The 13,553-nt window shown below is 39.8% G+C and overlaps 1 protein-coding gene across 1 annotated transcript in view; it reads left to right on the forward strand.

The window, feature by feature from the left end:
• The window catches only part of BBOF1 (basal body orientation factor 1), a 39,775-nt gene that overhangs the window by 18,875 nt on the left and 7,347 nt on the right, over positions 1 to 13,553 (forward strand). Inside the window, exons 5-9 of the mRNA XM_036275534.1 lie at positions 439 to 519; positions 2,149 to 2,219; positions 2,676 to 2,820; positions 5,051 to 5,544; positions 9,376 to 9,477. Coding sequence (XP_036131427.1) covers positions 439 to 519; positions 2,149 to 2,219; positions 2,676 to 2,820; positions 5,051 to 5,544; positions 9,376 to 9,477 — 893 coding nt within the window. The remainder of the gene's footprint in view (positions 1 to 438; positions 520 to 2,148; positions 2,220 to 2,675; positions 2,821 to 5,050; positions 5,545 to 9,375; positions 9,478 to 13,553) is intronic.

A 13,553-nucleotide genomic window follows, 5' to 3' on the forward strand; every position in this document is an offset into this window, starting at 1 on the left:
TTGGTTGCGGTTCATCCCTGGCCCTGGTTGGGTCGTATGGGAGGCAACAAGTTGATCTGTTCCTCTCACGTCGATGTTTCTCTTTCTCTCCCTCTCTCTCCCTCCCACTCCCTCCTTCTCTATCTGAAGATAAATAGAAAAATGTCTTCAGGTGAGGATAAAAAAAATGGAAAATATGATTATGAGAAAACCTTGTCTGAATGTTCTGAGAACTGTTATTCATGAAAGGCTTTTCAGGAACTCAGCACCGATCCTGGAAATCTGAAGATTGGGGAAAATGTAGTACTCACAGGCAAAGACAGGGAGTTTTCTGTGTGTTCAGGGTTAAGAGAAAATGAGGCATAAAATATTTCTTTATTGAGAATTTTCTAGGAATGTGCCCCAGTCAACCCCATTTCCTATTGACCAGTTTTTGTGTTGTTGTTATTTTAATTTTAGTTGAAGGAGAATTTAAGGAACACAGAGCAGAAACATCAGGAGACTCTTAGAAGATTGGAAAGCAGGTTTTTTAAAGAAAAGGTATGACATATTAAATTTAATTAAGAAGTCTTTTGTTTACTCGAACAACCTAAGTATATTTACATGCATTCTGAGACATATCAACCTTCTGATTGGTACCTTATTAAAATATTGTTTTTTATCATATCACAGTAGAATAAAAAAAAACATGGAAAACAACCTTTTTAAGATATCTTAATGTCTCATCCCCCCCCCAGTTAGAGATTCTTGAAATCCCCACGTGAGATTGCCATCTTACCATCTTGCCAGTGCTCTTGGACATATCTCCTTCAGTTTGGTGTTTCCCTGGTGGGACTAAAACTGCATGTACATCATTATATAGGGAAGGTGGGATTGGAGAGGTTCCTCTGGTACATGTGAAGTACATTTTATTTATTTTTTTAAAAATAATTTTTCTTTATTGATTTCAGAGAGCAAGGAAGGGAGAGGGAGAGAACATAGAAACACTGGAGAGAACATTGACCACCTCCTGCATGCCACCCACTGGTGATCGGGCCCACAACCTGGGCATGTGCCCTGACTGGGAATTGAATCAGTGACCTCTTGGTGCATGGGTTGATGCCCAACTAGTGAGCCACACCAGCCAGACACATGAAGTACATTTTAATTATCATTATTGTTTGGGTCCCATCCTAGAATATAATCTCTGTGACAACAGGAACCCTATCTGTTTTGTTCACCACAAATCTCCAGTATTTAAAAAACCTGGGCCCTGGATGATGTGGCTCAATTGGTTGAGTGTCACCCTGTGCACTGAAAGGTCACTGGTTTGATTCCTGGTCAGGGCACATGCCCGGGTTGTGGGTTCAGTCCCGGTTAGGGTGTTTATTAGAAGCAACCAATTGATGTTTCTCTCTCACATAGATGCTTCTCTTTCTCTCCCTCCCCCTTCCTCTCTCTCTCTCAAATCAATAATAAAAAAGAGCCCTGGCCAGTTTGGCTTAGCAGTTAGGGCGTCAGCCTGCAGTCCAGAGAGACCCGGGTTCGGTTCCCGCTAAGGGCATGTACCTCGGTTGCAGTTTGTCCCCGGCCCTGGTTAGGTCGTGCGGGTGGCAGCCTCTTGATGTGCACCTTTCACGTCGATGTGTGTGTCTCTCTCTCTTCCTCCTACTCTATCTGAACAAAAAATGCAAAAATGTCCTCCAGTGAGGATAAAAAAGGAGGAGGGGGAGGGGGAGGGGGAGGGGGGAGGAGGAGGAGGGGGAGGGGGAGGAGGGGGAGGGGGAGGAGGAGGATTAAAAAACTGGTACACTATTATTGCTCCATAGGAATTTGTTGAATGAATGAATGACTCTCATCACTCTCATGAATAATGACTTACCTCATTGTGTTTAGCAAAAATTTCTCCCAGCTCTGTTTTGTCATACTGATGTGGAATTTTTCCCTTATTTATCTGTCTTGTTGATTCTTTAATGGGGAAATTTGGAGATACCCTAAGGTTCCTGTGTTCACACTATCCTCTTCGCTGGCTCCTCCATCAATAGTTGAAGTACTTCATATCAGGTCATGTGGATAGGAGTATTTTATTTGACATTATAAGATAAATACTTAATTTTTTGATGTGTAAAATTTATTGTTAGAAATTTAACTCTATATTAAAACAGTCTTTTTATTTTTTTATTTTTTTAGCACCGACTGGAAGAGGAAGCTGAAAAGAAGATAATAATACTGGCAGAGAGAGCCCATCATGAAGCTGTTGTGTAAGAAACTGCTGCCTTCTTTTTCTTTCTAATAGCCTCTCTTACCTCTTTGCAAGTCTGTTTTGTTCTTCTCATGTTGTTGTCTTCCCACTTCCCTCCTGTTTGCTATCTTCAAATTTTCTGGCTTATTTTCCCTCACTGTTTCTAGAAAGAGAACTTTGTGTTTCCACTCCTCCCCCCCACCCCCCACCCTTTTTGTAGCAGCATGGTGTGAGGGTAAGAACCTGGGCTTTGAAGTTCGACTGGTTCTCAACATATATACCAGTTGACTGTAGGAAGATTCCTTAACTTTTTTGAAATTATATTTTTTTATCTAAAAATGGGGCTAATAGTAGCACCCTGGCAGAGTTGTCATTATCATTAATGTTGGGAGATAAAGCAATCATTGTTCAAGATTGGTACTATCTGGAACTTAGACCTCTGTTTTGAAATCTTATGTCTGTCTCTCACTTGCAGGCAATTGAACAATGCTGGAAGAGCTGTTTTTAAAGAGAATGTTTATCTCCAGAAAGCTCTTGACTACCACCTGAAGGAGGCTGATGCTCTACAAAAGGAATCCGAGAAGTTGCTAGAGTCTCAGACTTCCCTTTTACTCGAAAAGGTTCCCATTCTCATTTAGACTTTGTTTTACATACGTATATTTAAAGGATTGGATTGGTAAATACTGAGCATAGAATATAATAAAGATACATAAGGACAAAGGGACCATTTTTCTTCTGTCTGGATGATGTACCTTTCTTATCTGAAAAGATTAATTATTGAATGGCTAACAAGCATTAGACTTGCTATTATAAAGAATATCTCAGAAACGTAAATATAACTCCTATCATCTACTGCTTGAGAGTACTCATGTTGCTTTGCTTAGAGTTGTTTCCTGAACCACTTTGGAATAGGTTCAGCTGTAACAGCCCTGACAACAGTGGCATCATCACACAGGGTTTAATTTCTCACCGAAAGGAAATCTGGAGGTAAGCGCTCCAGAGCAGGAATGGTAGTGCCACAAAGTCCACAGAATTCAGGTTCCTTAACTCTGCTCTGCAACATGTGGCTTACATTCTCAGTCACTTCATGGCTGCGGCAGCTGTTGGAGCTCTCACCGTTAACTCAAACAGCAGGAAGGAAGAAGGGCAGGAAGGAAAAAGATATGCCCTTCCCTTTAGCTGTCTTCCTGGAAGTCCTACACACATTTCTATTTACATCTCATTGACCAGAATCTTCATGGCTATTTTGAACCACAGGGGAGACTTGAACCACAGGGAGATAGGGACTTCTCAACTGAGCTTACTGCCTTCCTGAAAAAAAAAGGGGGGGCTTATTACTCACAAGGAAAAGGAAAATAGACATTGGGATAGGCAACTAGCGGACAGCCAGTTTCCAGTATATAGTTGTTAAATTAATGTTCTTACTGTATACCATATTGATTTTGGAATTACCTTTTTTTTTTTTTATCCTCACCCGAGGACATTTTTTCATTTTTTGTTTAGATAGAGTGGGAGAGAGAGAGAAACATCGATGTGAAAGGGACACATTGAGTAGCTGCCACCCACATGACCCAACCAGGGCCGGGGACAAACTGCAATTGAGGTACGTGCCCTTAGTGGGAACCAAACCCGGACCGTGGGCTGACGCTCTAACCACTGAGCAAAACTAGCCAGGACCTATCACAGCTTTTTTAACCACTCATCTACTGATGGACACCTGGGCTTTTTCCAGATCTTAGCTATTGTAAATAGCACTACTATGAACATAGAGGTGCATATATTCTTTCTGGTTGGTGTTTCAGGCTTCTTAAGATATAGTCCTAGAAGTGGGAGCACTGGGTCAACTGGCAGTTCAATTTTAAATTTTTTGAGGAAACACCATATTGTTTTCCATAGTGTCTGTACCAGTCTGTGTATTAGAATACCCTGTTCTTCACATCCTCACCAGTACTTGTTCGATGATTTGTTGATGGAAGCCATTCTGGCAGATGTGAGATGATACCTCATAGTCATTTTAATTTGCATTCCTCTGATGATTAGTGATGATGAGCATTTTTCATATGTCTCTTGACCATTTGTATGTCGTCTTTGGAGAAGTGTCTATTCAGGTCCTTTGCCCATTTTTTTTTTTTTTTTTTATCCTCACCCGAGGACATTTTTCCATTTTTTGTTCAGGTAGAGTGGGAGGGAGAGAGAGGAACAGAGAGAGAGAGAGAAACATCGACGTGAAAGGAACACATCGAGTGGCTGCCACCCGCACAACCGACCAGGGCCGGGGACAAACTGCAGCCGAGGTACGCGCCCTTAGCGGGAACCGAACCCGAGTCTCTCAGGACCGCAGGCCGACGCTCTAACCGCTGAGCCAAACTGGCCAGGGCAGTCCTTTGCCCATTTTTAAATTGGATTGTTTGTCTTCCATTTGTTGAGCTGTATGAGTACTTTATATATTTTGGAAATTAACTCCTTATCTGATGTATCAATGACAAATATGTTTTCCTATACAGTGGGTTCCCTTTTTATTTTGATGTTGGTTTCTTTTGCTGTGCAGAAGCTTTTTAGTTTGATGTAGTCCCATATATTACCTTTTTGATAATATAAAATATTTAACCTTTCAGAATTTTAGGGGAAGGAATGTTTCTTAATTACAAAATCAATGGTTTTCACAAATCTAGACAAGGACCTTAGTATGTTTTTTATTCTCTGTAAACAGAATACCAAAATATTACCATCTCAACCTGGCATTAAAGTCAAATCTCATGAAGTAGTGGGAAATTAGTGAGGAACTTTTAAAATCTGAAAGTGACTAAAGAAAAAAAAAACCTCTCACCTCTCTCATCTTTCTGTTTTTAGGAGATCAACGATCTATTGGTTAAGGAAAAGATTATGCAACTTACCCAGCAGAGATCACAAATCCAAACTCTTCAGAAGAAGGTGGTAAGCTTGGAGAATGCCCTGAGTTATATGACCACAGAGTTTGAGACTGAAGTTCTAAAACTGCAGCAACAGGCAATGTTAGAGAACCAAAGCAGTCAGGTTGAAATTTACAAGCTGCAGAACCTTCTTAAGATGAAGGACAGGGAAATGAATAGAGTGAAGAAGCTGGCCAAGAACATACTGGATGAGAGAACAGAAGTGGAAAGATTCTTTTTGGATGCTCTACACCAAGTGAAGCAACAGATTGCAATTAGCAGGAAGTGTTATAAGCAAGTAGCACAAGCAGCTTTCAATTTTAAAATGCGAGAGGCATGCGCAGGAAGAACTCAATATCCCAGAATTCGAACATTTGATGGCAGAGAGCACAGCACCAATAGTGTGAATCAGGATCTTATGGAGGCCAATAAATGGTACTAATAAAACTTTAATATTTTATCTTTTGTGCTGCTATGTTTGTGGCCTTTAGAGAAATAAGAACCCTGAAAAGTTCAGTTTAATAATATCTAAGTACCAAGTAGATTACTTAGTGAGTTACTTGAGGACAGGAACTGACTTACTCAACATAGTTTGTGAGGCCTAATAAATATTCTTAATGGATGCCCTCTTGTCTTTGTAATAGAGACTTTTTTTTTTTTTTATCCTCACCAGAGGACATTTTTCCATTTTTTGTTCAGGTAGAGTGGGAGGGAGAGAGAGGAACAGAGAGAGAGAGAGAGAAACATCGACGTGAAAGGGACACATCGAGTGGCTGCCACCCGCACAACCAACCAGGGCCGGGGACAAACTGCAACCGAGGTACGCGCCTTAGCGGGAACCGAACCCGGGTCTCTCAGGACCGCAGGCTGACGCTCTAACCGCTGAACCAAACCGGCCAGGGCCATTGTAGTATCTTTTAACATGCTCCTTTATTTTGTTTCCTGTAAACTAGTTATAAAGTTTTGATTAAATTCAGGTTAAACATTTTTTATAAACATACTTTCATAAATATTGTATAATGTTTTCTTTGCTATTCTGAGATGAAATTCATAGGTAATAATACCTAACTAAACATGTAGTTTTAAAAATCAATATAACAGTTAGTTGCAACAGTTCTTTCTTATACAGAACTGTTCCATGGAATAGAAGACACACAGTAGTGCTCCTTATCATTGTAGTAATCAAAAGTCCCCACAAGTTTCCAAAACACTCTCTAGAGGTGTACTGCCACTATGATAGAGGTAGCAGAATGCTTGAGACAGTTTTAGACTGTATACAATGATTAATCGTTTCCTTGGCATTTCTGTCTGTTAGAGTACTCTTCCCTCTAGAGACCATGGATTAAATTATGGTGCATTTTAAAGATTATTCTTAAAATTATGTTTTATATCTCAATGAAATTAGATTTTTCAAAGGCTTTAACTTAAGAAACCTCAAAGGATTCCCAACTACTATGTACTTAACATCTTGTTAAGAGTGTTTCCAGCTCTGGCTGGTTTGGCTCAGCAGTTAGAGCGTCAGCCTGCAGACCAAAGAGTCTTGTGTTCGATTCCTGATCAAGGGCACGTACCTGGGATGCAAGTTCAATCCCTGGCCCAAGTTGGGGTTGGGCGGGAGGCAACTGATCACATTGACGTTTCTCTTTTCCCCTCTTCCACTCTATCTAGAAATCAATGGAAAAGTATCCTTGGGTGAGGATTAACAAAAAAAAAAAATGTATTTTCTACTTTAAATTATTATTATTATTATTATTATTATCATCCTCACCAAGGACTTTTTTTCCATTTTTGTTCAGATAGAGTGGGAGGGAGAGAGAAGATGAGAGCAAGAGAGAGAAAAAGAGAAACATCGACATGAAAGGGACACATCTAGTGGCTGCCACCCACACGACCCCAACCAGGGCCAGGGACAAATCGAAACTGAGGTACATGCTGTGCCGTTGGGCGGAATCGAACTCGTGACTCATTGGTCTGCAGGCCGACACTCTAACCGCTGAGCCAAACTGACCAGGGCTAAGTTATCTTTTAATGGATTAATTTGTATGTTCTTTTAAATTATATGGCTGCTGGGAAGGTTGAACATAATTAATAGCTTCTAAAAGATAAGACTGTTCTTTAAAAATGTCTATACTGCATATAATTTTTAACCTTCTTTTTATACTCAGAAGTCTGTAATACTCTTTTTACCAAGAGACTCACTGTAACTTCCTATTATTTATTTAATGTCAAGCAAGTTGAGTCCCTATCAAACACAAGGCAGTTTTTTTTACATTTTTTGTCTAATACATATATTGCTTTGTATATATATTGCTAATCCTCATGCAAGGATATTTTTTTTATTTTTTATTTTTATTTTTTATCCTCACCCGAGGACATTTTTCCATTTTTTGTTCAGGTAGAGTGGGAGGGAGAGAGAGGAACAGAGAGAGAGAGAGAAACATCGACGTGAAAGGAACACATCGAGTGGCTGCCACCCGCACGACCAACCAGGGCCGGGGACAAACTGCAACCGAGGTACATGCCCTTAGCGGGAACCGAACCCCGGTCTCTCAGGACCGCAGGCTGACGCTCTAACCGCTGAACCAAACCGGCCAGGGCGCAAGGATATTTTTTATTTATTTTTAGATAGAGTTGAAGGGAAGGAGGGAGGGAGAGAGAGATAAACATTGAAGTGAGAGACACATCAATTTGTTGTCTCCTGCATGACCCCAACTGGGGCCAAGGATTGAACCTGCAACCCAGGTACCTCAAACCTGGGACTCAAACCTGCGACCCTTGGGTCGGTGGGCTGACACTCTAAGTGCTGAGTCAAACTGACTTGGGCTGTCTACTGTATATTAAGTGGTATGTTAGTTTTCAGAGGAAGGTACATATATTGATTCTATACATTGTTATTGCAGAAACTGGACTCTCCCTATTCTGCTTTCTGTGTGACCTTTTTGCTACTGAGCAACTTGTCACCTTAACCTCAGTTTCCCATTGCCTCTACCAGCAGGGCAAGAATAGTGTTTAAAATATTACATCATCTTTTTAAGAGGCAGATTGGAGAAGGACATTTGAAGTATATGGTGATAATAAGGCAAAACCTAAACCTTCAAAGAAAACTAACACAAGTGCCCTTATATGCAAAAAATTTCTTACATTATACAACATCAATACTCTATCTACATGTAAGCCAGCTTTTGTAAATAGCAAGTAGACTATGATACTTCGAGGGAAATTATAGTATAGATAAAGACCTGCCTGGAAAGCTTAGCTGCAGGCTGATTTGGAGGTAAGAAAATAGACTAGATAAGTTACATGTTATTTTCTAAATTTATCTTACGTTACTCTGTCTTCATAGCAAAATATAAATGTTAGCTCTGGCCAATTTGGCTCAGCAGTTAGAGCATTGGCCTGCGGACCAGGGAGTCTGGGTTCGATTCCCACTAAGGGCATCTACCTCAGTTGCAGTTTGTCCTCAGCCCTAGGTTGGGGTTGTGCAAGTGGCAGCCAGTCAATGTGTCTCTCTCATGTCGATGTTTCTCTCTCTTTTTCTTCCTCTTTCTTTTCCTCCTGCTCGATCTGACGATGAATGCAAAAATATCCTTGGATGAGGATTAAAAAAAAAGATAAACGTTAAAAGGAATTTATCAATAACCTCACTAAGCAGCTGTTATTTTTCTTTTTCCTTTGGTCTTCGTATATATTTGGATACATTATGTCATATTACAACTTTCTATTTTGTTTATTTGCTTGATGTTTGAACACACATTTTTATGCTGTAGTTTTTCTTATTTTCATTTTAATGGCTGCATAACATTTCAGGTTGGCTAGCATATTGAGATCCTTTTCAACTTTATGATTTTTTTTTTATCCTCACCCGAGGACATTTTTCCATTTTTTGTTCAGATAGAGTGAGAGGGAGAGAGAGAGAGGGAGAGAAACATCGACATGAGAGAGACACATCGAGTGGTTGCCATCCACACGACCCAACCAGGGCCGGGGACAAACTGCAACCAAGGTACATGCCCTTAGCAGGAACTGAACCCAGGGCTCTATGGACCGCAGGCTGAAGCTCTAACCGCTGAGCCAAACTGGCCAGGGCTCAACTTTATCATTTTTTAATGGACACAGTTTGCTTTGTAGTCATTGCATTTGGGAACCTCATAATATTCAGTTATGGTTTGGAAAATTTTTTTTCTGATATTTATATATTTTTTAAAAGAGATGCTTGCTTTGACCATATTTTTTTTTTTCACTTTTTTTTTCTTTGAAATTCTTCAGGACAGATACTCAAGGAAATGTGGATATTGGAGATTTGACTTGGGAGCAGAAGGAGAAAGTCTTACGATTGCTCTTTGCAAAAATGAATGGTTTTGTTCCTAGGTAACTCTATTTCTATAGTGAAATACCAAGTTGTTTTCAACCCTAGAAACCATATCGGAACAATGAACTTATTCTCACTTAGAATTAAAGGATGAGGAAAAGACTAGAAAATATAAAAGGGTCATACTGCTTAGCTATGCAACTGAGATAAATGAATGAATGAGCATGAAAATGAAAGATGAATTAGAATTAAAGGGGGTAGAAAAGAGATTAATTTTAGATGTTTAAGGTAATGATTGCTAAAAAGGTGCAATATTGCTCAGCTGAATGAGTGGTAATTGAAGAGAAGCATAACAATTGTTAAGATTTTATTGGTCTACAAAGAAAGTAAATGATTTTTTTTTCCTGTATCGCTTTTAGAGAGAGAGGAAGGGAGAGGGGGAGAGAGAGAGAGAGAGAGAGAGAGAGAGAGAGAGAGAGAGAGAGAAACATTGATGAGAGAGGACATCAATTGGCTGCCTCACACATGCCCCTCACTAGGGATCTGGTCCACAACCTGGGCATGTGCCCTAACCGGGAATCAAACCGGCGACCTCTTGGTACATGGGTCGACGCTCAACCACTGAGCCATACCGGCTGGGCAAGTAAATGATTTTTAAGCTGATTTTAATTAAGAGAATATCTACTACCAAGTAAAAGACCTAAAAAGGCAAACAAAAATTCACAGATATTTAACATAATTCTTCTTTTTTTTTTTTTAATCCTCACCGGAGGACATTTTTCCATTTCTTTTGTTCAGGTAGAGTGAGAGGGAGAGAGAGGAACAGAGAGAGAGAGAGAAACATTGATGTGAAAGGAACACATCGAGTGGCTGCCACCCGCACAACCGACCAGGGCTGGGGACAAACTGCAACCGAGGTACGTGTTCTTAGTGGGAACTGAACCCGAGTCTCTCGGGACCGCAGGCCGACGCTCCAACCACTGAGCCAAACCGGCCGGGGCTAACATAATTCTTCTTAATGAATTGTTTAATTCTCTCCACTATATTTTATCAGTGACTATAACCCTGATAATGAACTCTAAAGTGGGTAAAATTAATCAACCACTTACTAATTGTTTGCCTGTTACATGTTTGGCACTATGTTACGTACTTGGGATTCAGAAGTTAAGAGGCGTCACCCTTGATCTCAAAGAGTTTACAGTGTGGTTTCACAAGCAAAACCAAAAATAACAAGGAAAAAAATAGATGGCACTATAAAGTATATTTGGAGTTCAGATGATATGTCAGTGGGCTAGAGTAGTCAGGGAAGACTTCAGCCAGGAAGACAGAAAGAGCATGACCTGTGGGGTGCCTGGTAGAGAGGGGGATAGTAGTGGGGAGAGGGCACATCAGCAAGGGGCATAGTAGATAACAGAAGCAAAAGCCCAGAGGTAGGAATGGGTATCGGGTATTTAGGGAACATTGAGGAAAAACTGTCTAGCTTGAATAAATTTGGTAAAGCTAGAGAGTAATTAGAAAGAAGAATTAATCTATAGATTAAATGATGATGAGCCTTAAAAACCATATAGAAAAGCCTGAACTTACGTTATTGAAGATTCTAGAGTAGAGTAACATTTTTCTTTTCTGCCTTGAAGGAATATAAAGAGCAATAAGCCATGCTCTCATACTCTCACTGGAAGTGCTTATAGGTTATTGTTCTCAGAGCTAATCTGAACCCAACAGTGACAATATGATGGATTGGAGGACAAAATTAGAGTTGGGACCAGCAGAAGCTGCTGCATGACTCATGTGGTGTGGGGTTTAGCTAAGAGTGGGAGCAATTAGGGGAAAAAGGGAGAACTCAGAGACAGAAAGGAGAAACAGAGCTTGGTGATAAGGGACAAAAGAAATAAAGACAACAAAGGGTAAATGTTTAAGTTTTTTAGCTTAAGAAACAAAAGAATGGTGGTACCAAAGGCAAATGAAAAATCTGAAAAGCCAGTGTGAGGGAAATGTTTAAACTTTATTTAATTCATCTGTCAAGTAATTTAACATATACAGTGCCTGCTATTTACTGAGGATATTGTGTTGAGCAAATAGAGACATTATACCTGCCCGGCCGGTGTGGCACTGGTCGAGCGTCAACTCATGCATTAAGAGGTCGCCGACGCGATTCCTGGTCAGGGCACATGCCCAGATTGTGGGCCCGGTCTCTGGTGAGGGGCATGCGGGAGGCAGCCAATCGATGTTCTCTCTCTCACTCTTCCTTCCTCGTTCTCTAAAAATCAATAAAGAAAAAAATAGTTAAAAAAAAAATAAAAAAGACATCATACCTAGTATCGGAGTTCATGCTTTATGTGGGAGGAAAGTCATTCAAATCATCACACAAATATATACAAAAGTACAACTATGACATAAGCTCAAAGGAATGGTATGAGCACCTAGATTAGGGGACTCTGACCTAACTGAGGTCAGGAACATTTCTGAGGAAGTAAAAGCTTACACTGACCTTTAATAGGTAAATAGAAACAAAAGGGGGAGAAAACATTCTAGGTGGAAGAAATAGAAAGTATTTTCGGTGTCAAATTAGAGATAATGGCAATATATTGAAGTGAAAAATACTTAAGGCATTTGTTAATAGTGATTGGAGTAGAGATAGTTTAGGGAGGGATATTTGAGCATGTTTAATGAAAATTGGTAGTTGAGTTCAGAACAGTGGACCAAGGTAGAAAAGTAAAGGGCTGAAGCTAGAACCTTTAGGAATAACCACGATTAATGAACAGGAGAACAAAGAAGAGTACAACCAAAAGAGAGGACTTTAAAGAATTCGTTGAATAGAAGATGGAGGACTTTGAAATGGCCTTTGTGTCTCTGGTAGCCTTCCAAAGAGGTGGAGATGTGATCCAGACTGTAGGTGCTGAATGTCTGTCTCATTTTGAGTTGACTTTTCTGTACCCTGGGGAATACAGCCAGAGTTCCAGGCCTCAAGTTCCATACTGTGTTGTTTTCAACACTGGAGAAACAAGAATTTGAGTGATATCTTTTACACCAAAGTTATGAACTTGAACCTGGCCACAGTGGAACCATGTCTAACTAAACCTGTTGGAATCTCGAGCCAGGGTTGTATGAAGAAAAAAGAACGTAGGAATAGAGTGGCAAAATGTTGAGACAAAGATAAGATTAAGTGAGAAAGCTCAGATTGGGGAGGAATTAAATAATAAAAGGTCTACCAAGGCAAGTAGAATAATTGAGAAGTTGGTAAGAGTTCACAGTAGATTGTATATGATTGTTAATCCAACAGTACAATATTTTTCTTTGTGAGTAAACTAAGTCAAAGGAATATAATCAATAAACTGTACTATTTAATGCACCAGCAACAACTCTGGCTATAACTCAGGCACTGGTAGTAGCTAAAGTACATTATTAGACTATTTTGGATAACCAGATTTTGAATGGTGTTTTTTTTTTAAAGTTGATTTGGGGGAGAGAGAGAAGGAAATATTGATTTGTTGTTCTACTTATTTATGCATTCATTGGTTGCTTCTTGTATATACCCTGACCAGGGATCAAACCCACAACCTTGGCTTATTGGGACAACACTCTAAACAACTGAACCACCCGGCCAGGGCCAGGAAAGCCAGATTTTGAAAGGTTTTATGGTGCTTTCGTATGCACATAGTTGAAGGCAAGTTCTAGGAGTGAGATGTGTCTTTATCTGCTGGCGAATCAACCTACTATACTTTTTTATAACTATTAAACTCACTTTCAAATTAAAATATTGAATTAGTGATGCCTTTTTCTTGTTCTTAAACCAAATTTTCCAAAGTATAGGAGAAATTTTTATACTGTGTCTGTCTCTCCATTGGGTAACCTTTCTGTGTTCTGTCGTTCTTTTTGTAGGAAGGGAGATTTTCTGGCCATGTTTTCTCTCTCTCTTTTTTTGGGGGGTCAGTACTTTGGTTTAACCTTTCCCATCACCATTAATAGCTGTTACATATCATCATGATCATGATCATCTTAATAAATATTTCCATTTCTTTTTTTTTTTCCCCTCACCCGAGGACATTTTTCCATTTTTTTTTTTTTTGTTCAGGTAGAGTGGGAGGGAGAGAGAGGAACAGAGAGAGAGAGAGAGAAACATCGATGTGAAAGGGAC

Source organism: Molossus molossus, unplaced genomic scaffold (assembly GCF_014108415.1).
Source record: "Molossus molossus isolate mMolMol1 unplaced genomic scaffold, mMolMol1.p scaffold_m16_p_1, whole genome shotgun sequence".
Taxonomy (NCBI): domain Eukaryota; kingdom Metazoa; phylum Chordata; class Mammalia; order Chiroptera; family Molossidae; genus Molossus; species Molossus molossus.